At 30.2% G+C, this 25412-nt stretch overlaps 2 protein-coding genes across 2 annotated transcripts; one reads left to right on the forward strand and one right to left on the reverse strand.

Annotated features, from left to right (window-relative positions):
- The first annotated feature begins 1848 nt into the window (after window positions 1-1848).
- LOC108348000 (uncharacterized) lies at window positions 1849-4259 on the forward strand. The gene is made up of 3 exons (XM_017587496.2): window positions 1849-2010; window positions 2207-3936; window positions 4025-4259. The coding sequence occupies exon 2, from the start codon at window positions 2433-2435 to the stop codon at window positions 3015-3017; it is 585 nt and encodes a 194-aa protein (XP_017442985.1). The 5' UTR covers window positions 1849-2010; window positions 2207-2432; the 3' UTR covers window positions 3018-3936; window positions 4025-4259.
- A 9976-nt stretch (window positions 4260-14235) lies between these two features.
- Window positions 14236-16455, reverse strand: LOC108347908 (protein MARD1). The gene is made up of 3 exons (XM_017587368.2): window positions 15806-16455; window positions 14939-15716; window positions 14236-14691 (listed from the first exon to the last, which is right to left on the reverse strand). The coding sequence occupies exons 2-3, from the start codon at window positions 15676-15678 to the stop codon at window positions 14595-14597; spliced, it is 837 nt and encodes a 278-aa protein (XP_017442857.1). The 5' UTR covers window positions 15679-15716; window positions 15806-16455; the 3' UTR covers window positions 14236-14594.
- Between the last annotated feature and the right edge of the window lie 8957 nt (window positions 16456-25412).

The following is a 25412-nucleotide window of genomic DNA, read 5'->3' on the forward strand; positions in this document are numbered from 1 at the left end:
CTAGTGAAGATGATAGGAAGAGCGATGTTCTTGTGCATTGGTGTCATGGAGCTCCAGGGATAACCCTTACACTTGTCAAAGCAGCTAAGGTTATTATACATAGATAACTTTAATTCACTTGTTAAAATATGTTTTCTCAAATGAGAACTTTATAATGGTTTTGGGAGTTGAAAAAGTTGTATGTTTCTGGAATCCACAAGTTTTTGGAGGTAAAGAATTCTTGGATGCAGCTATGGAAGCAGGAAAGGTGGTTTGGAATCGTGGTCTATTGAAGAAAGTTGGGATATGCATATGTGTTTCTGTCACTATACCAACTTACAAGGGATGTGAAGCATCTATATAGAGCCAAGACTTTTGCTTGCTTTTTGATTCACAGAGCTCATAAGATGATATCTGAAATTGGTGATGGATATTAATATACGATATCTCATGCTATCAATCATGCATGGATTTAGCATGCAATGATATATAGTAGTATATTAATTAAATAAATTACTGAATTTTGTGAAATGATGCTCACCCCATGTATGCTAGAAATAAACAATATATAGGTAACAATACAATTACTAGTAGAAATATATAATAAAAAATATAAAACAGAAATAAGTGGAAATAAAATGTAGAACATATCACTTACATGTATATTAAATTTTTTGTACAATATTAAAATTAATTTTACTAAAATTAATTTTTTGTATAATATTAAAAATAATTTTAATAATTAATGTTAATTTTTTACTCTTCATAAACTTTTTTACAATCAAATATAACATTAACAATTATCATTTTATATTACATTAATAACTATCGGCATTTTAGTAATATTTAATTTTTACCAATTAAATAATTTTTTTTATCTGTCATATCAATCAAATTCTACACTAATTCTTATAAATTTTACTTCCAAATACACTCTCATTTGCCTCTAAATCCATTCAAATAAACAACAATTGATTTACTTTCAAATCCATCCACTCACTCTCTTCCAAGTGAACAAAAGCTAAAGAATTAAAACATGATATTGTAAAAGATACATGACATTCTAAAGTAAATGACATATCATTTAAAATATTTACAATGTCACCCATTACATAGTCATATATTCATCATTTATTTTGTGCTATCATTAATTTAACTGAATAGACAAAGTTGATTGTTTTTAATAAAATATGAAAACTACGTTAATATGGTAAAAAAATTGAGAGCCTACATTAAATAATTTCTAAAAAAATTAGAACCAAAAAACTATTAAACTTAATAGAAATATTCATAACTTAATGAGAGAAGACAATTTTATCACAAAAGTCTTCTACCAATGAATTTAGTTAATTCGATTTCTTGTAACTTACCTGATCATTCATAGCATTATAGTTGAAAAATAAAAAATAAAACATATGAACAAGAATTAATAGATAAGTACAAAATAAAAACAACAAAATTTTAATAAATGTAGAGATTCAATCGAAGGAGTGTCTAATTTAAATTAAAGAAACGTATAAAAATGACTAACGATGCTTAAAAATACACACTGCAAAAATGAATAACTTTATTCTACACAAACCATCAATTAATAACATTAAAAACATATTTGTCACATTTAAAACATTCATCCCTTAAACGAAAGAATAAACGTGAGTTTCCTACTGCGAAGAAAATGGCAACAATGGGGATGTCTAGAGGCTGTTATCCGAGTCAAGTTTCTTACATTAACGTTATGAGACCAAACCAAATCCACAGAAGGGCAAAATGGTAACACAGCATTATCGGTCCGTTACTGAGTGAGAAAAGGAAAAGTAATTCTCACATTTAAATACTGTGAAAAGCTGGCACGGTTACCCATAATCACTGTACAATATATATCACTCTCACACTCTTCCTCTTCCAGATCCCCTTCTACCTTCAAACCTTCCTCACCTTCTTCTTCTTTTCCTTTCTATTCATATTATTTTTATTTTTCTCAAACCACTCTCAGACGTTTCAACAAAACAACACCAACTCCTCCGTTAATCGGTAATCTCCTTCAACTTCTTCATAAACAAAACATTAAATATTAATAACCAACTTTGCATGTTCTTTTATCTCTTCAGATCGATTCTCTTTAGTTTTTCGTTTTTTGTTTTATTTTTATATATATGTATATAGTTTTTTCATTTTCACGGTCATGTGTTGACGATTTCTCCTCTTTTTTTTGTCCGTTTGTTTCCAGCTTTGCAGAATCTGAAAAACTTTTTCTTTCAATTGGTTTCTGGGAAGATCCGGTTGATCCGATCCTCATGGGGAGCGATTTGGGTTTGCAACCGTGTGATTACGTCGTTTTGGTTTGTGTTCTCGGACTCGATATTTTCTGAAACCTCGTACTGGGTTGTATTGTAAGAGTGGGATCTAGTGTGGGAAACAAAAAAAAAGAATTGTCGGAATCGTTGAGGTTACAAATGGAGACACTTGTTGTTATGGCGCATCACAGGAACCAATGCTACCCCCGGTCGGAACCCCAAGACCACGCTGAGTTTGGTTCCTCTTCACCTTCGAGAGACTTTAGGGGCATAAATTGCAGAACTTTCCAAACGGGGTGTGGTATTCTACCAACCCCACTCAATTCTCACTCTTCACCGTTAACTAAACACCCCAAAACGCCGATAGCTCCTTCAAACACTAACAAAACCCGTTGCAGAACCACTCCTAATAGCGCCCCAGTTCCCATCGATCACAGAAAGGGGAAAAGTTTCGGCCACCATGTTTCTGATAGGGGCATTTTGCTCTCTGAACTTTGGGCTGGGCCTACATATTCGAATTCTCCACCACCCAGTTCCTTGCCTATTCCGAAATTTTCTGTAAGGCCGAAGAGGAGTGTGTCCCTCGATCTCCCTGGTTCTTGTCCTGAAATTGAATTGCAGTTACATGCCAGTTCTGCCCCTTCCTCCCCTCGCGGGGAACATTCTCCATGTGCCAGAGACCTCTTTGATTCGCCGACGAAGGCGTTGCGTCGCATCCTCAATCTTAGCTTGGATGATGAATGAGGCTGGAGGAGCAGCAGGCTCCTGTACATATTAAGTGCTTTTGGTTGATGAAGTCGGGTTAGTGTAAGATTAGGTGTGTATAAAGTGACCAAATAAAAGATTGTAGCTTTAGTTTGTGTAGCTTTCAGTACAGTGGTGGTGTGCCTTTGACTGTGGTGAATGATGATGATGGGTGTGGTGGGTTCATGATTGGAAGCGTTAGCAGGGTTTTGTTTTGTGACATTGATGGAGGCTGCCAGAGAAATGATTGTGAGAAGCTGAATGGCGTGGTAAAGGATTGGAGTGGCATGGAATACAAACGGGTGGTAATGAAGAAAGATATTAGTTTAATATAATATAGAGGAACGCAGAGTTCATGGTGTGGTGTAGTTCATAGTATAAAGTCCTAACAGAAAGAATAGTTACCTTCGCTTAATCCGATAAAGAATATAGGTGTCCTGTTTTAGTACATAATGTAGATTGTAGAATCCTTTCACTTGCAATAGCCTATAGAGCTTAACCCTCTTGATCCTCTTTACCCCGTCAAATTTTCTTTTATTATCAGTCTTTTTATCCTTATATTCTGGTCTTGTAGGACGATCCACTTTTTACTAGTTTGTAGTTACTACTTGTCCTTCTCTATTTAGCTGTCTCTTGTTTCTCTCTGTATGTAAAGTTTCCATTTCTTAGCTGCCCTCTGGAGGGTATAGTCTGTCCCTTCACCATCTTTTCAGTTTTTTACAAAGAAAAGTTGGAAGGGCTTAGGTTATATATCTTACGGTGCTGTTTGCTATTGTCTGTTAGGGTTAGTCTGTGTCACGCAACCTGTTATCAAGCCCCTAATGTTTTCCATCATATTCTTTGGTTATTGCTTCCTTCCGTAGTCTCACCTGACATATCCTTGATGGAGAGTGTTGACCATACTACGCCAGAATTTTAGGTAATGTATTGTCTGATGTTTCATGCTTCTGTTTTGTTATTTTGACGCCATAAATCCAGTTACTAAAAGCTGCTTCCATGTGAATCAGGCAGGCGAAACTGTGCCGAAGCTGTTTTGTTCAAAAGATGTGATCATGATCTTTTAGGTCGCTAGTTAGTTTACAAGATTTTTCTTAGAATCCCATCGTGGTTTGTAACTTATCTGTCCTTCTGAGTTTGTGTAACTTGTGGAACAACATGTGGTATGCTGAAATAAGTTAGTTTACTATTAGCTATGTACTATGCTTTATCTGGAGTAGGTATGAAGTTATATGTTTCTGTTCAGTAATTTATATACTCTTTTTTCGAACCTATTTTGTTTTCTTAACGAGACATGGATTGGGTACGATGTGGTATGATGGATACAAGGATGTGAGAAATTATTAAAATTCAAGATACATTACAGTTTCGATATGTTAACACGGTTTAATGAAAAAGAGCAATCTAAGGTGAACCACCTCATTATATGCTGATACACTATCATTTGTGGCAATTACCTTACTAGGTTCCATGCTCTGCGTGCTCTCCTTGTCCCCAATATCGTATACAAAAGGTGACACCGAAGGCCCTGTAAAAAAAAACACTTTGCCAAAAGGCATACTATTTGTGAAGATATTAATCAGTTATCAGTAAAACATGGCAATCATGGATGAGAATAGCAATTTAAAAATTAAAACTGTTAGTTGCGATGCTATAAAAAAAAGTTAGAAACATGTAAAGAATTAGAAGTCGTGTTTTGCTTCCTGTGTTTGGCTTGAAAAAGATAGGAAGAAAATGGGGGAAAGTGATAATATCAATTCTAGAATATAAGGAATTATATTTGTTGGTTAGGTGAGTAATCTTCCCGGTGTTCCCATGGACTTTATTTTTCGTTTACTTTTTCAGAAGTTAAATGACTTCAAATATAAAAATAAGATGGAAAAACAATGTTTCTCTGTGTTCTTGTCTGTCCGACAATGAAAATTGGATTTTGAATGTGTTGGAGTTCGTCCAGGACGAAAGAAAAGAAAGAATACGAAAGACACATATTAAGGTTATCATGTTTTAACTCTTATTGATTATTTTACCTTTTTATCCATGCACGTATTAAAATTGGTGGTATTTTCCTTTTTCGTGAGTCGTTTTAGGAAAAAGGGAAATAAAAAAAATTAAAATAGGGAAGAAATAAGTTGAGAAAAGATAATGGATAGGAAGGAAAATTAAATATTTTATTCTTTGGAAGGATATAAATAGTGAGAAATAGAAAGATATTCGTAAAAGTTGTGTAATTTGATAAAAGATTAAAAAAAAAGATTGTAAAAATAGGTTAAAAAATAAGTGTCATTATTTTTTTTTACAAAATCAAACATAATTTCAGATTTTCTACTCAACACATTTAATATTGAATTAAAATAATATTATTTTAATCAACAATGTCACAGTTTAGTATAATTTTCTCATACAAGTTTAATTTAATTAAAATTAATTTTATGACACATTAATGTAATTTTAGAATTTTGTTTCACAAGACAATCTACGTGTTAGAAGAATCTTTTACTGAAATCTTTGAAAAAAAAAATCAATTAATTTTTAATGAATATTATGATATCATCCAATAATTATGATCAATCATATTAATCACAATTTATAAACTTTCTAAAATTAGGATATCACGTTTATTAACAAAAATGTGGAATAAAAAATGGGAGACCGAAGCCTAGTTGTAAAAGGCATGGTTAGGTTAATTGATTAGTACTACTTTTTAGTTACTATACCAAACAGAAACTATCTATAATTGTATCTGGAATGCCATTTAAAAAGTGATAAAATTACATTCTCAGGACTAATATTTGGAACCTTATGATGGATATTGATACAAGGCTTCAAATATAAGTTTTTGTAAAGTATATTTTAACATGAAAAACTCGAAAAAGAAAAATGTATAAATGACAAAATAAGTTGCAAATAACAATTGTTTTGTAGGAATTTAGTATGGTTTATTATTTAGTTTGAGGACTCTATTCATATCAACTCTTAGACCAATGAGTTCATCCTTTTATACCAGTCAATAGATTAGCGGGGTAATCATATATATATATATATATATATATATATATATATATATATATATATATATATATATATATATATATATATATATATATATATATATAATAATAATAATAATAATAATAATAATAATATAATAGTAATAAGAAGAAGAAGTGGTATTAACAATATCTGTCTTACTTAAAAGACTTTAATCACATAGTAATATCACTTTTGAAAATTTTCTCTCATCAATACTCTCGAAGTTAATCTTATTCAATCAATATAATTTTAAATGCTACGTACTACGTGGATGAAACATCAACATTGTACACCTACCATGACATTTTTTTTCTCTACCTAATATTTCATTAAAAAGTAATAAATATATATAACTTATTTCTCATTAAAAAATAATGTTAATATTTTTATAATAATAAAACAACAACTTTTACAACAAAGATTAATTTGTGTGAACAAAAATTATCTTTATAGAATATTTTAATATTTACCACCTAATTATTTAATAGATATAATATATAAATGACGCTGATAAAATATTTAAATATCAATAATTGGGTGGTAAATTAAGCATATGTTGATATACTTTCATATTAATAACATGTTCCTGAGTTTATTGTTATAGAAAAATTAATTAATAGAATTTTTATTAAAAAGTAATTATGTACTTATGTAATTTTATCAATATATTAGAAAATATCTTAATTAGACCCCAAAATAAATGTAAGCGAGAAGAAAGAATTATGAATGAAAAAAGAAATATAAAATTTAGACTTAATTCTCTTTAATTATAAGTTAGTGTCTTACCTAATAAAAATGAGAATTTAAACAGTTCTTAATAGTTGTTAAATTGTTTTCAAAGATGAACTAGAAAAACCGTTAAAATAATGTTAGTTTATAAATATATCAATATATTAATTATAAAAAAAATGCTTGAAAAGAAAAATATTTATTTAAAAATTAATTATTAGAAACTAATTATAAATAATAAAAAAAGTCAAAATATCTAGAATATATTTCTTGATACGTGAATAGTAGTTATATTTTTTAGTTTTCGTCACATCTTATGGTTAAAAATAGAATTTGAATATGTGTATAAAAATCAGTTCTCAAAAAGATCTCTATGTGGAACAAATACTTTTATTTTTATTTATTTAACACATTCCTAGTTATTTTTGTAGTAGTTTGTATTTAAACTTTAAAAATATTTTAATTTTAAAAATTATAATGACAAATAAGCAATTAAAAATATACAAATGCATTGTATATTTAATAAATAAAAAATCACAACCTCCCTTTAATATTTTAAAATGATTGTCCTTCTAAACTTGTATTAACAAGTTAAATTCTACTTGGAAGCACAATAAATCGTCCATCCAAATAGAATTCATTTTGGAAATTTTTTTAAAGGTATATTATTTTTCTTAATAAAACAATAATAGTAATAACTATAATAGCTCTTAATGAATCAATCCCACTAATTTTTTTCATAAATATTTAAAAACAAAAAAAATTGTTTAATAAATATTTTTTTAACTAAATATCTTTATTATGTTTTTTTTTTCAATACATGTTTTCATGCGTTTATATACACTAAAAGTATATTTAATTACATATTTTTTAAAATTTTAACCGGTTGATTAACATTTTAATTAAACAAATTAGAAAATTTGCAACGTTTACATATTGAATGACTAATAGTTCATAATTGAAATTAAATATATAAGTATATATGATTTAAATTACTTTTATATTATGTTTTAAAAACTAAATTGTAATGATTTTGATTTTAATATTTTTCTCATATACTATACAAGTGTTTAAAATAAATGGTGAGAAACATGTCTCCTTATCTCCCATGTGTAAGTCAACGAATTAACAGGTTAAAGAAAGTGAAGTAAGAGAATAAAGCAAAGTAATTAAAACTAATCAAACTGAAAACACCATATTCTCCCGAATTTGATGGTTGGTCTGATTTAACCCATTTGATTATCGGAACTCTGGAGAAGTGAAAGCAGCATTGATTAGTATTTGAATGTTATTAAGTTGTTGAACAGGATGAAGTCTATTTCATTAAACAGCTTTTAATAACGTGAGGTACCAAGAACAAAAAAAAAGAAGAAAAAACACTTGCATCTACTTAGGTTAGAACACCACTAATTACTGCCCACATTTCACAAAACCCCTGCCCTAGGTTACGCGCTTTCACACCTACACACACTTCAACCACATCTCATCATAATACCATTATAATTATTAAATTTAACTGAAAAAATTAACTATCAAAACAAAAGAAATCAAGAGAGATGACAAAAAAATAATAATATTAAGGACCAATTCCAAACACGAAGAATACATATTTTAGCCATGTGTATATCGAGAACGTCTATTACTCGATGGTTAATTATTGTTGTAAGAGTATAAAATATATGATTCTTAAACTTTTGGTATTATGTCTTGATGCGTTAGATTGACGTTTGAAGATGAAAATGCAATTAAGTCAAAGGAAAAATAGTGCAATATCGATTAAAATATGCAGATGTGTTTCTAAACCCAAGTATGACAATTGAAGAGATAAAAGCATGACAAGTGATAGCATGCAAACAAACACTCAAAATATGAATGATGATTACTGGTTAGCAATTTAGAAGCTTGATTCACTCCATATTATTTCAAACACCTATACTACCTATATAGGCTCTACCCTCTACCTATATGACCCACTAACCCCAAACTTTTGAGTTCTCACGCCGTTTTACAGATCTGTCTCCGATCATCATTTGACTTCTACCTCAATGTGTAACGTGTGGATTGAAAATCTTATATTAATAAAAAAATAAGATAAATTTATAGTATATAAATAAAAACAAATCTTACTCAAAATTTTAAAAGATTGAATTTCCTTTAAGATTCACCTAAATATTTTTATTTGCCATTTGATGGTTTCGTTTGTGTTTGTTGAGCATATAGTATAAAGTGATAGGAGTTTTGTTGTGTAGCAATTATTTTGCCTTGCGTTTGATGAGAAGGGTTGCTGTAGCAGAAGGTAGCTAGGTGGAGATTATCTGGTTGTAGGCATAGATATATATCCTAAAGGTGTCACAACGATGTTATTTCTCATCTGTCGCAATGTTTGAAAGATGCCAAAGGAGTCACAATCTTTAGGTTCCTTTTGTTTGTTCTTTATTATCATCCATTGAGCATCTAATGCACGCGCACTTTTTACTTCTTTGGGTCCCAACTGTTGTACTGTTTTTCACACGGGCCACCCTGCTCCTGCACCTCCGTTTCTACATCTCAATTTCTTCCATTAATGCTTCACCGGCTACTGCATTTCATCGCCAATCTAAGCTTCTTCTTGTTTGTCATTTGCTTTATCACGATTAACTACAAATAAATAAAATCTCACATAAATGGACATGAATTTATATCTTTATTAATAAAAGATATTTTTAAGTGGTACAAAAAATAAATTCATAAAAATTTGGTTTAAAACAGACAATATTTTACTAGTATATTTCAAATCTTCCATGCACTCAACGACCATTAATCATAAATAAATAGTACACTCAACGACCATTAATCATAAATAAATAGTAAAAATACTGTTATCTAATGTGATCATTTATATATATGAGAAAATAAATTCATATATCTCATAATTATAAGAAAGGGACTTATTTTCAAATATGTTAAATAGTACTTTTTTATATCCTTAATAAGCCGCAACTTTAATTATTTATATATATATATATATATATATATATATATATATATATATATATATATATATATATATATATGTATGTATACGTGCGTGTGTGTATATTTAGATGTATAATATAATTTTGGATAACTATATATCAGGATTTCAACATCATAATATTTATAATTTGTCTTTAGTTATTAGAAAGTGAGTTTATGCCTAACTCATCCCCACAAAACCGGCTTGTAAGGTGAGGTTTGCACCTCACTTATATATTATAATTTAGCCTTATCTCTAGTCGATGTGGGACTTCCAACACACCCCCTTCACGCCGAGGTATAAACATCTCGTGCGTGATATGGTATCAGAGCCATGGTTAGAGCCTATCCTAGCGAGTTCTAAGTGGGCATTCTATTCTTCTCTTCCACCCGCAATCGGGCCGCTATCGGACCACCCAATTTCTACTATCACGCACGAGATGTCTATACCTCGGCGTGAAGGGGGTGTGTTGGAAGTCCCACATCGACTAGAGATAAGGCCAAATGATAATATATAATTGAGGTGCAAACCTTACCTTACAAGCCGGTTTTGTGGGGTTGAGTTAGGCATAAACTCACTTTCTAATATTAGTTCCTATTTATATATTTGTCTCTGGTTCCTACCGTATATGTTATTATTTTCGTTGCACTTTTGTTTCTATTACTTTTTTTTATACAGAAGTCATGTAACACGGTTGTTTTATGTATAATTATTTTCTTTTATTTTTATAAATTTTATACTGTCTATAATTATCTTACATATTAATTTAAATACACATTATCCTTAAAAAAAATGGCCGGGTTGCATGTCCCTGCATGTGTTTTCTCATAGAGTTGATTTTTGAAGTCATTCTCAAGGTACATGATAGTCCAAGGTTTTAAGAAAAAATGATAGACTTATATCTCCGATCAAATTTTGCAGCATTTCACCTTATGTTTAATAGAACCTTCATTAATTACATGGATTATATTATCGAAGTAAGTTTTAAAAGATATCATTGGAGAATAAAATATAAAATTTGATCTTTTAAAAACAATCTGTGTATAGAGGGGACATGTACCATTGTCTTTGGCTAGAGCTTATGGTTAGAAGAGTGCTACCAAAGACGTTTTTTTTAACCAAATATGCTTATACACATTGGAATTTTAATTCACAATTCCAAAGAAATCAATTTTTCTGGCTGAACAAATTTCTAGGTAAAGTCAAATTCTATTGGTAAATAAACAGTGTCAAATAAGAAAATCTGGACGAAAATTTAAAATAAATAATTTTTTGTGGAAATATTTTGGCCAATAATTTTACATATGATTAGAGAAAAAAATGAGTAATAATTGTGGAAAACATATTTTTTGGTCAATAATTTCAATATAGGTTGGTCCAACATATTACTTCGACGGATAATATTGCATTCGAAATGCACTCATAAACAAGTAACATATATATAAGTTATCCGCACGTAATTTAGTTGTGTAAAATAAAATTCAACGCTAATCATACTGTAACATAAAAGTAACCCAATAACAATTTAAATATCATATATGTGTAAGCTTTTGCAATCATAATTTAAATCAAGTTTAATACATAATGAAAAGAAATTCTACCAAAATATATCTAATGAAAATTAAATTCTAAAATAGACATAGTACATATGCAAGATTTTGCAATTTCACTGATCAGACCAAATTGCATCATTCGTATAGATGAAAATTACAAGAAACATGAAAATGTGGCAAAACAATCATAACCAAAATAGCACAAAATCATAACCAAATTATATTTTTGGGATAAAAGTTCAACGTTTAAAATAATAAAAAATTGCAAATGAAATTATAGAAATTGTATTAAAGTCTTTCGATAAATTTAAAAAATGATAAATGATAAAGATGATTATCAAATGGAAACCAAAAGCAAATTAAAAACCTTGTGTGCATCCTATATATACAATTTATAAAAAAAATCCATCCGACTTTGTATATTTGTTTAGACATGTAGAGAACTCTTTATATACATGGATTAGGAGGAACACATTGTTTTTCACAAATTCAACCATAACAAGTAAAAAAGCAGAAAATGATAAAAAAGACAAAAAATAAAAGGAATCAAAATTGAGGAAGATTCATTATAACAGATTAACAATTTAAATACACGTTCTTTACAAAAACCCAAAGAAAATACCTCATCAAAACATAAAACTTACGTAAAAGTTAGCTATGATATATCTAGACCCTGGACCTAAAACTATTACGCTAGTCTAAGAAGTTATCTAATAAGCTTAATAGAAATTAAATTACAAAAAACATACAAATAAATACAAAAGATTAAATAAAGATTGAATGCAAAATTACATATAAGGTATCCTAAAGCTTATTTCTTGATATTTCATCATATATTACTGTACATGTTGATCTTTGCTTCAACATAACTTTTTCTTGCTACATATCCTGGAACAAATTTAAATACCAAAATTGTGCGTATGACTTTTTTATTTGACCGATTAGGTGTGTGATTTGTAGTTTCCATATTCATCTCGTGATAGAAGTGTTTGAAGTTGTGAATTCTATAAGACAAGTGGACAAAGACTTGCATTTGAGATTAATTGGTGCATTGAGGTAAGTGCACTTAACCCTATAATCCCTATAATCCCAAATTAGAAAATTGCTGTTCCAGACTGGTGGTTTTAAATTAACAAGTGTTAAAAGATGTAGAGTAAGCACCGTGTTTTTTTTTTAATTGATTTTGTCCTAAATGAAAAGGAAAAAGTAACTTATCAGTGTAAAAATATTTTGAGTCTCTCTACTCTTTTTATGGTTTTTGATCAACCGTGACTTCTAATAGTCAAAACTCTCCACCAAACCATATCATCATGCAAATACTTTGTATGTCCGTCATAGAGAAAATTCAGTCTTTTGTTTTTGTTTTTATCCTTCTCACGAAAGCCACATATTATCATAAATTATCGTGAAGCTTGAAATCAAGAATAAAGAAAAATTCATCATCAATATCTTCCTATGTCCTCTGGTGTCCAGTTTGTTACATGATATTTGGTGCTAATCGTATGATAATTTCATGGCTTACGAGATCGATTACTCCAACTATTAAGCATTTAATGATATTGATAATAGCTTTCACATCGTCGATCTTCAAGATCAAATTAAAAGTTACCAACAAAATGACTCTTGTATTTTTTAATATCATATTCGCTTGAAGATCTTATGGAAAGAAAGTGAAATGTATCGATTTGTTTTTTCTTGTATCCGTTCTCCTCCTGTTCTTGTGATCTTATGATTCAGTTTAAAAAATAACGTGAAGATTTTCTAGCGAGTTTTAAGTGGACATTTTTGTTTTCATCCGTTGTTGGTCCACTATTAGACCACTCAATTTCTACTATCACGCATAAGATGTCTATACCTTGGCGTGAAGGAGATGTGTTGGAAGTCTCACATCGACTAGAGATAAAGCAAAATTATAATATATAAGTGAGGTGCAAACTTTACCTTACAAGCCAAGTTTGTGGGGTTGAATTATGCTTAAAAACTCACTTTCTAATATGGTATCAGAGTCATGGTTAGAGAGTTAGACTTAAATCCATCCCTTATCATATTCAATAAATGTTTAATGAAGTTAACGTATATTTATGTTTGTGAAAAATAATTTCACTTTTATTTGTATTCCATAAATGTTTAAATGTTAAAAAGAATAAGTTATGAAGTCATTTATGTTAAAAATGGCAACATGGTATCTTTATCCAGTGATCCACAGTTACCAGAAGTGTGTGAAGGCAATGATTCAATGAGTTATTGAAAGGCAGAATGGGGAAGAGAGAAAGAGGTAGCAAGGTCATTAAAGCTTATGATAGTATAGGACATTAGGACACCTTTACCTCATCTCTTTTGGCCTTTTTCTTTTTGTCACATAAATCTTTCGCCTTTTAACCTCCATTTACTTCTGCTCCTTCCTTTAATCATCACTCCAGTTATTTCATACCTTTTCTGTTCTCTGACAGCAATCTCTTGGCTTCACTATTATGGATCAGGACCAGGCTGTTTGGACGTGGAATAAGAATTTCGGGTATTTAATTAATTCATCACAAACGGCTTTTAACTCCAAACTTTGAAAAATGACGACTCTGGATTTAATACGTATTAAAGTTTCCAAGCGTAACCTAATATTAAAATAATTGGATAATGAAGTAATGGGTAAGGAAAAGGACTTTTAGCCTATGTATATTTTTTGTGTCATTGTCAGTGTTTGTAGAGTATTATTAAAATGGTTTGCTGAATTGTTTATCAACTCAAGGAAGGGTGAGAAAGACAATGACTAAGGATGATAATAATAGAGTTCATGCAGAGAGAGAGAGAGAGAGGAATCTTTGTGAGAAATAATTAACCGGTCCTCTTCTAAAACAATAGGTAGCACCATCATTATCATAAACTCGAAGGAAAGAGAAAAAGAAAGGCACTGTTTTCAATCACACATCATCGTCTGCTTCACCCCAAAACCAGAAGAAGCAATCAAATTAGTCATCACTAGGAATGAACTCTACAACATCCTCTCTTATCTCTATTTGCAAGGGAGAGGACGCAAAAAAAGAAAATAACAGCGCAAAAGACTTCTTCAAAAAGGGTGGTAATAAAAAGGAAAAAAAGGACATTACTGATTACAATGAAATACTAACTGGTAACTAGTTACTACAACTATTCCTAGTCTTGTAATAAAATCATGATGAATGGAAAATTTGGATTTGACTTTGTGCGTTTTTCCGGTTATTATCCTCATCAAAATGCAGGACTTTGGAGCCACGGTGCATGCAAAGCACGCTGGTGAAGTCAAGAAAACCCATTGCTTTCAAACTCTAAATTTTCTATTCCATCCAGCACCATTTCTTGGTGGCGGCACTCCCTGCTACAGAAAGCTTTCTCTCCTCTGCACAAAATTAAACCAGTTCATTACCTTAAACTCTGTTCAGCTCGATTAAACTAAATAAGATGAATAAAAAGACTATAGAGTGCTATTCATGTCGGGATATTGTTGAAAGAAAAAATGGCAGAGTACATGATTAAAAGGCTCTCGAGTTTTGTTGTGTTGTGGTTGAGGAGTTACAGAAGAAGGCTGAGATTAAAAATATCAGTGATGCAAATTGTAAAGTTTGGGATGGAAAAAGTGTGTGTACCTATAAATAAAGATGTCCTTGGTCTGGTCAAGATGTTTCTTGCAAGTGTGACAGAAGCTGAGGAAATTTGCGGAGGCAGCAGAATGAGAGTTTTGGTTTTGGGGGAGAGAATAATAGGTCTCCACCACAATGCAATTATTGAATATGTGTGTGGTTTTTGGGTTAGGTCCATGGGATATCACGCATGTATATTCCTCAGAAAGCTCCATCTCACTCCAAGACAGAGCCCTCACACATGTCGAAGCACAATCATCCTTTGCAAAACTTCCTGACCCTGATGAGTTTTTTGAATCCTTGGTTTTGGTTCCAAAATCATCAGAGCACGTCTGAGATTCAAATGGGATTTTCACTCTAAGCAGAACGTTTCCTTTGTTGGTCTCAGAGTGGTCATGAATTGGGTTATCGTCATCTTTGAAAGCACCAACAAGAGCAAGACCAAGACCCTTTGAATCAGGCTTGTCCCAGGAAGTTCTGCTTGGTGGGGAGATTTTGTTTGGAGGAGTTGAGAATGGATTTCCAAAAGCAAAAGGGGATAATGCTCTGGCATCAAGAATTGAAGTTGGACTCCTTAAGGCCTCGGTTCCAGAGGAGAGACACTTGTTGGTGAAATCTCTGAATTTTGGTGACCCAAATAGAGAGGGTATAGTTTTAGCATAGTTTTGACTGGGGGATTGCTGAGAGCTATGATCAGCCATCAAACCTGGCTTGCTCACTGCTCTTGATCTGTTCCTCAGCAGCATAAGTGGAACGAAAATGATCCCACAAGGAAAATTTAGTCCTAAACCAAGATCAACTCAAAATTAGAAAAAAGTACCAATAAGAAAATGTTACAAGAATGGTGAAATATTTATGATAAGTAAAACTCACCCAAAATGGTTATAGAGAGTGATGGCACTGGCAATAACAAACCACTCACACGGATGCAGATTGCTATTACAAAAAACACCAGCAAAGGTCCTTTTCCTGGTTCTAACACCGAAGCCTGTCTGGCGTATTGGGAATGTTTCTGTACTTGTAACTCGTTATTCAAACTCACAAAAAACAACACAAAAACTGAAAACAGAATTGCCTCCTCTCAGTTATCTTTTTCTGTTTATCAGTTTTGATATTGAATGAGAAAAAGTAGTGAAAGGCATGTGATCAGCAGCAGCTCTGCCATTTGATCTGTGGCGTTCAGAAACAGATCACGAAAAACAAACAGTTTTGGATTTGATGGTGTGTCTGAGAAAAGCATCATCCCAAAAATGAAGTCTTGAGCTTTGTTTGGTTTTGGTTACCAAGCACATGCACTTGCTGCATCTTCCTCCCCATCACTGATTCCTCACTCTTTTTGATTTTTCTATTTTTCTTTTTCTGTTTTAATGCTGCAAAGTCTGGGAGTTTAAATAAAGAGCTTTGGATTTGGAGCAATAAAGAAGAGAAGAAAAAGAGAGAAGAGAGAGAGAGAAAGAGAGAGTCGTGTTTGTATTCACATGCCAGTTCAGAGATAAACGAAGGAGAAGCAAAGGAGTCGTGTGCATGAAAATCAAACGTTATTACTATATATGTTGAAATGCATTTTTGTCTTCACATCTATGTATTATCTCATTTTATTTTGTAATTTTGACTGAACAAAAACTTCTTTAAATTTATTTTTTTTATATGCGTTATTTTTAATTTCATCTTCATCATTTAGTGTTTTTTAAATATCAGCCTTTCAACTTATACTGTAACAAGAAACAGAAATTAATATATATTAGATTTCTGAATCAAATGTAGAATGTTTTCATTTTTATGTTTGACTAACGTGTTTAATATTATTATTATATATTTTACATTAAAAACATATTAATGTCTTCAAATCATTGTGTTTTATAAACACATTAAATTATTATGAGGATGAATTTGATATTAATTGCGCATTAGAAATTAAAATTAAAAAAATATTTTCCACAAAAAATGTATATTACTATTATTGTTTCATTAAGGAAAGAGTAAAAAAAACAACCTTTAAGATATTTTTAATCGTCAGATTCTCGTGCAGAGAGAAGTAATTAAATATTTTAACGTAAACAATGCTCTCTATCAAAATAAAAATTTAATTTAAAAAGAATAATAAATTTAGAAATTTCTTCATACTGAGTATCCTATCAACATTTACGTTATATTTTCTTTTTCTCTTCTCTTTAGTCATTGTTTAACATTATGTTAGAGTACGAAAAAAAATGATGAAGAAATTAATTTAAGAGATTTGATTAAAAAATTTGGTGAAATTAAATTAAAAATTAATGTATCTGTTATACTATTTCCAAATATATTTTTATATTTTACTTATCTGTTTATCAGTCATTACTTTTTTTTGTTTTACTTCTTTTCGATCAAACAATTGTTCTGTTAACTCATCTTCTATGTATTTTAAAACAATAATTTGGATAAAATACTCATTATATCATTAAATTATTTAACGGTTTTATAATAATCTAAAAAAGACGCACTAAATGGTTTCAATTTAAATATGAATACACACGTGATTTAAAAGTTTTTGCTCTTAGATTATTATATTAGCTATTAGGTCATCTACTTTACAAGAATATTATACAAGGCATTAATTTATATTCTTGTTGTTGTTCTAATGTATGATATCACTTTTAAAATTTATTTGTAACTTTTAATTAAAACAAATGTTTGAAAATATATCTTTAGTTCTTAAGTTGTTGCTTGACAAAAAATAATTGTATCTTGTAAAAAATTACAAAGTTGCGTTAATGTATGTACATGACAACAAGAATTTCTAAAATTCAACAACTTTATTTATACAAAGAAAGATGTTTAACTAGAAGAATGAGAAAAAATATTCACGAATAAAAATTATTTGTTAGAACATAAATTCTAAAACTTTAATATATAATGTGTTGTATAACTGTCTGATCAGCAGTTGAATGCATATCCAATGTCTTCAACCTTCTTATTAGCGGTTGGCCAGATGATCAACGTCTTTGTTCTTTTTCACCTGCAGACCGAACGGTTATTACTAAAGAGTGAAAGGACAATCGGTTAAAGACTTATTAGTTGATTACATTGCAAATTGAATGCATTTACAAGTAAAGTATATTTATCATTTTTGGACTGCGATTAAGCCAATCTTAATTAAAAACTCATTTCAAAATCTATAAATATAAGTGAGGGTTAAAACGTAGGTGATTGTATTTATTACATTAATAAGAATTGAATCCGATAACAAATGACGACTTACTGACTTAAGTATTGAAATATTTTTTGTAAGAAACTCCTTTAAGTTTTTGAAACTTTGTTGAAGATACTTAAACTCGTTTCCACACCCAAAATATATATAATTAATGAATTGTTTAAAAAATACATTACATACTATTTGAGGTGATATATAAGAATTTTATTGTGTTAAAAAGTGAATAAGTCTTATAAGATTGGCTCTGTAATTAAGTTTTATTGAAAGAAATATATTTTTGAAGATAAAAAAAAATATAATTCAGTTTTTATATTATGTATGAGCTATAGCATAGATGGTATTCGAAATTGCGTTGTTTATAATTTGAGTTTTTTTATTTTGTTTTAATGTGATTCATCTCCAACCATCGAAGTGTGTGAATAAACAGGTTTATTTTTGTCCGTTTTGAACATATTTCAATCTTCTGTTGGGTGATGGAAGGTATTTTGTCCACACTCTCTTTTGCACAGTGCCTCATAACAGGGAAACAGACACACCAGCTAATCCTCTCATTTTATTTTAGAATTTACTTTCATTAGTTCATAGATCTCTGTTATCTCTCTCTATCAGTAAAACTTTTATATATACAACAAATAATCTCCTAACTGCGTAAAATAATCATCAAATATAATTAAAACATTCAGTACATCACCCTTCCTTTACAATTCTTACCAAACAATAAACTATAAGGCAACAATATATGTTAAAAATAAAACACCACACGCAAATTAAAGTGAAAACTTAGGTCAACCAACCTTCTTTTATTTCTTCTTTAATATAATCATATTCTTGCAAAAATAATTGAGTAAGGAAAATATAAGCCATGCTAACAAGATATTGAATTTTAATATTTTACATTTATATTAAACAAATAAATAAATAAATTATGTAAGATATAAAACGGGGACACAAGGCACAGAGACGCATACTGCATAATGCATATTGCTTATCCTCGTGGGATGGGACCCACTAACGAAAACTACCTGTCCTGTCCCACGTAACGTACTTCTATTATCCGTTGGCTCAAATGGGCCCACCAAAGAGCCGTGTCTTTTTCGATCTTATCCAGGGCCCACTTTCTCCTTACTGGGCCGTGTATCTTCTACTTTAGATAAGACAAAAACATATTTTCTGCCAGAAAACGGTAATTAATTTCGGGTATTAAATCATTTTTCAATTTATAAACAAAGAAATAATTTAAAATCAGTCTTAATATTCTGTGGAATCAGTTCTCGTTATCGATTACAAGGAATCTAGTAATTTAAAATATCAAGTTGGAAACATTGAAATGATATAGCGATCCAATTTTTCTTGTGGATTAGAATTTGGCCTAAATTAACAACTTATTTTGGTTCTAATACAAACTATTCCAGGTGGCTTGTTTTGAAGGAAAATATCAGCACCAGTCCACGTGGTTGTGTTTGGAACACATGATTTATCTGAAACCGTTAAGGCTTTCAGATCCAATTACCATAAATTTTCAAATCATCATTTTCACATAATCAAATTAATTTATGTTTACCAGAGTTTCTAAGTCAATTTTATCTGCCAAAACACAAGGTCAAAATGACTGATGAAATAATATTATTCTTTAGACATAAAAATTATATAATGATTGTAAATTTTTAAAATAAATATTGTAATTATTTCTCCGTAAACTGCAGACAGTACTCGCCAACATTTTGCAGTTCCCTGTTTTCAGAAGTTCCACGTGGACAAAAAAAACGTGGCGAAAGAGGAGTGTGGAAACTGCAAACTGAAATATTTGGCGTGTATTTAGAATTATTGGATAACATGGGATGTTTGGTTACATAATGTATACGAGAAACCAAATTTTGTAAACAACTATTTTGAATTACTTCTTTAATTCCATTTGAAATGAAAGAGGAAATAAAATGTATTCCGAGGATATAAATAACTGTAAATATCTTCTTAAAATCAATTTTGTAAAATTGAATTAAGTTTAAAATTTAATTTTTAATAAATTTTTAAAATATTTTATGATTTACAGTTTATCTATATTTAATTTAAAAAAATGTATTAAAAAATTTATATCAATTAAAAATAATATCAGTTTAGAATATATATATATATATATATATATATATATATATATATATATATATATATATATATATATATATATATATATATATATATAAATAGATAAAAAATTTGTCTTAATCAAAACAAAATCTTTGATGATGTTGTGTGTTGGTGCATTGATCAAGATGAACAGAAGATTCATCCTCAAATGTATAGACCAGAAATATTTTTCAAGTATTGACCATTTTTTGTTTTTTTTTTATTAAATATGTTTTTTATTCACAGTGTTTAAAGCAGAAATATCGTTTAAAAGATTCGAACTTGGTTTTACTTGAATCAGTGTCACGGGATGTGAATGAAAGATGATTTTTTTTGTCATTATATGTTTTTATTTCATTCAGTTATATAACAATCCTGATAAATTATTATCTCACAGTGTTAAAATGACTGTTGCATGACATCTTTAAAACTAATAATCCAACAATTAAAATATAGATTAAACTAATAAAATTAGTTTTGATTTTAATACAATTTGACTTGACTCGTTCTAAACTTAGCTCCATCAACTAGCCAATTCAGAAACTGTAAAATAATAAAATTAATCATTAGAATGATTAACTTTACCTTTTTGAATTAAAGTTTCCACAAACCTTTTTCCAATACAAAAGAGATTAGCTCTTTTAATGTAAATTAATCAAACAGATGACACTTAAATTTTTAAATCATCGGCAAATTTCTTTCATGAAATTTATTAAGTTAAATAATACTGTATGTTGGATAGAATTGCTTACACACACAAACATAATTGCTTAAAAAAGTTATGTATGAAAAAAGTATATTAAATGGAGCCGATAATGGATTTTAATATAGCTCGTATATGATTTTAAAGTAATAAAACTTAAGCTTAATTCAATCCCACTAAATTAATTCATAAGATAAAGATTATGTTAATTTATACTATAAATCAATAGTTTATGTTGATGTGAAATTTCTAAAAACAATAATAACATATTTGAAATACTAATAACGCTATTAAATAAAAGTAAATAGCATTGACTGTGAAGTATTAATGTGAAGAGAGTCTAGAATACTAAAATTTATGGAAAAATAATACCGATAGACATAATTTTTTTTACATTCATTTGTTACTATTCTTTCTTACTTTTTTTTTCGAAAAATTATAAAAATTCACTCTTTTAAGAATATTTTACTCTTGTTTAGTATATTAAATAAACGTTAACGTGTGTTATGTTACTCTTGTTGAACTTTATATGACATTATAAGGATTGAGAAAACGAAAGAAAAGAAGTTGTTTAAAGTGAAAGTGTTAATAATGTGGTGAAAAAATGTTAGCAATTAGGGTAGCTAGAAGACAAGAAGAGTTGAGACATAGTGATGAAGGAATAAGGTAAAGGAGTTAGGTAGAGTGTCACCACCCTACGTTGATGTTAATTATAATGCAGCCAAATATGGAGAAGGGGTCCCAAAAGCAACGTCAAAATTTACTCACTCTGCAAATCACCATAGTCAAAACCCTATACTCTTTCATCTTCCTTCTTATCACACCATGGATCTTATCACGTTCATGTCATTCTTCTATTTTCTCTGTTAAAACATCTATGCATGGTTTTCATCACGAAATTTACGTGACTCGGTTTTTTTGGATAAGGATGAAGTTTTTGCCAAACCTACGATAATTACTTCAATCTTTTGTGTGCGGCTATGTTTTAGATAAATGTCAAAGAAACACAGGACCACGTTGCCTGAACCATATAGCATTAGACACATTAGGGATGAGGATGATGTTATCCGGAACAACACAACACGTATTATTATTATTATTAATTTCATTTTCTATTTATTTTTTATTTAAATGTCATGTTGTCATGTTTACTAACATCATATGATCTAAATCCGTTATTGAGATCCAGATTCTCTCGTTCTTTAACTAGCTTCGTATTAATACTCTTAAAATGCGTAATCTTTGAGATTTCGTATTTCATGTTGTCTACTGAAAACGATTTTATTAAATATTCATTAAAAGAGTTATAGTGAGTATTTAGGTAAAAATATATTTTCTTCACTGTATAGATATACGTCTACATTATACATATGTATACGGCAGTTATATTTGGTAAAACTAGGAATCGTGTCCGTACACGCATCGTGAAATGTCATGCTTTTCTCTGCTTCGATTTCCATTGTTTCTCACTTTCTCTTCCTGGAAAAGGTTAGAAAGCCACGTCAGTATCTACCAAACAATTTTTCAATGAAGTTGTTTCCCATTAACAAAATCATTATATTTCAGACTAGTTAATAATACAAGAAATGCATGGTGCACTTAATCCATGGCCTTTGGTGGTGGGTAATGATTGAGACTTAATCAATAAAACATTTTTTTTAATTTATTTTTAACCCAATTATAATTTTAGTCTCTTAATTTTCTTCTATAATTTTGAGTTTTTATTTATTTTAGTCTTTAAGTTTTAAAAAGTCTATAATTCTAAAACATATTTTTAATGGTAATCACTTAAACCAACTTTATGATGTGGGCGATTTTATTTAAAATTTTTATATAACGTTGCTTGTGTGTAGCGTAGTTTTTTATTTTATTATTTTGGTGAAACTATTAGTTTGTCTGATATTGATTGTAATAACAGCGCCAACTTGGTATGATGATGATGAGGTAAGAGGATGAAATGAGTGAAGTTGCTTTGTTGAGGCAATGGTTATTGAACTCATCAATTCAATCATTTCGGTTGTTATTAATATTTTCACCTCAATCGATGCTGACGTGTTGATGTATCATTGATATGATGAGATGGGCCCAAGACGCGTCATCCATGGAATGAACTCATTGACTACAGGAATAAACTCATTTTACCCCAAAAATAACAAAATAAAGATATTAATGGGAATGAAAATGTGATCATCACAATTTAAAAACTGTGATAAGGACAAGACACTATTCTGGACAAGGTTAAAACGAAAACCTGTGTTGTTCAAGGACTTCTATAATTGGTTTTCTAAGTTATCTTCAGCATGTCGCTTGAGAATGTTAGGTCACTATACACTCAATACAAAAAAACAATGTATATACACAAAAGTCTAATCTCTCTCCAATCCAAAAATAACTTTAAATTAGAACTGGGAAATTAAAATCGATTACCCAATTTCATTTCAATTAATAGTTAAAACATGTCATGTGTCTTCATTAGTTTTTCTTAAATTTAAAAATTACTAGGACTTTCAATATATATTGAGGATCCATTACAAAAAAATATAATAATCCGTTACAGGTTTCGGAGTTGATTTAGAGCTTTAACATGTATATTTCCTTACACGGTATAAATTACTCATATCTGTAATTAGTTTAAGATATATGACAAAGCAACATGGTTAAAATAAATATCAATGAAAATCGTGGATCATGGACTCTTAATGTTTATATTTGTCAAGTGTTATGAAATTGTGATCTTGGGGTCACAAGGGTGAGATATCTCTGTTAGTTTGTTTGAGGAATTCTACACCGTTCCACCAATTCTAAGCAAAAGTAGTGAGATCTTTGTCTTAGGTTTGACGCAACAAATGCACATTCTCTTTGTATTTGCAAGGATTGAAGCAAATGGTGAAAAACCTAAGAAATAATATAAAGATTAAAGGCTATAAGCAGTTGAGAATCACTTAAGATTAATTATTATACATTATTTATCCATCTTGTAATCGAAAACCCATTTCGAGATTATAACAAATTTTTTCATCAAATGAATCCTCAACAAAGACAAATTTATAATTTTCAGTTATTCAAATTTCAATTGGCCACCCTTCATGCATTAATGATTATTTGTCTAGCAACTAATAAAAGGGAAGAAAACATTTAAAAAATAAGTTTTTTCTTTTATCAAAGTATATTTTGTTAACGTTGTTGGATTATTTTACTAACTCGTTTTCTATAGGTTTAATACCTATTTTAGTCCCTCGATTTGTAGGGTTTGTTCAAAGTTGTCCTCCTTTTTTTCAAAAGTTCACTAACATCCCACTTTTCGCAAAAACGGTGCACGTTAGTCCTTTTTACTTATGGCGTTAGAAAGATTAATGACAGAGTTGCTTACCTGGCGAAACCTGAATTAGTTGTACAGTTTATTATTACGTGGCATTCTCGGTTTTTCCCTCTTTCCACTTCTCTCTCCTCCCTTCGCCGCTGCACACCGTCTCCCTCCTCTTTGCCAAACCCTAACACCACCCCTCCATCCTCTACGCCAAATGCAAACCCTCCTATGACATCGACACCTTCTTCTTCGACAACGTCAACCCATTAGAAGACATTGACTTCAACCCCCGGAGTCCCCGGAGGGATTTGTCGCCCCTCCCTGCACTGTATATCTAAACTGTTTGTTTGTTTTGAGTGCGGGAAGGGCAGGGAGATGGGGCGCGGCGCAGTAGCGGAGAAAGCAGAGGCGTACGGGGCGACGACAATCTTGGTTTACGGCAACGGTGAAACACTGAGATTGGAAGATAGTGAGGTTTTTTATCCCAGTAAAACAAAATTGAATATAAACATAAATAAAAGTATGTTAAATTATTTCCGAAGCAATGTGCAATTAGGGATTAGGATTTGGGAGGAGGGGAAAAGGGGATTAGGGTTTGGCGCGCGATTATGGATTTCACAGCGGAGAAGAAGGAATCAGAGAACAACGTCAATAATCCCGAAAACGCTCATCAAACATTAGATTTTTTTTCTCAGTTAACGTCGACACTTGATTCAAGCAGCAAAGAAACCAAAAAACAACAATCTCATGAACTCAAAGCTGGTCTTCACCCTTTGAAGGTTTTTCTCCCTCACTTTGATTTTTTTGTTTCTTATTGGCTGAACTTGCCAACTAATTGGACAGATCATCTAATTTTGGCCACCAGAGCAACTTTGCTGTTAGTTTTTTAACGCCGTAAGCAAAAATGATCCACTTAAACTGTTTTTGCAAAAAATAAGATGTTAAATGAACTTTAAAAAAAAATGAAAGACAACTTTAAACAAAATCGAGAGACCAAAATAGGTATTAAACCTTTTCTATAATAATAAAGGAATATATCCAAACCAAATTATAAATAATTTATTAATGTATTTTAAAATTTTAATTAAATCCATCAATTTAGATTAATTTCAAAAAATATATTTAAATGTGTCCTGTTTTTTCAACTCATCCACTA

This window comes from Vigna angularis, chromosome 2 (assembly GCF_016808095.1).
Source record: "Vigna angularis cultivar LongXiaoDou No.4 chromosome 2, ASM1680809v1, whole genome shotgun sequence".
Classification (NCBI taxonomy): domain Eukaryota; kingdom Viridiplantae; phylum Streptophyta; class Magnoliopsida; order Fabales; family Fabaceae; genus Vigna; species Vigna angularis.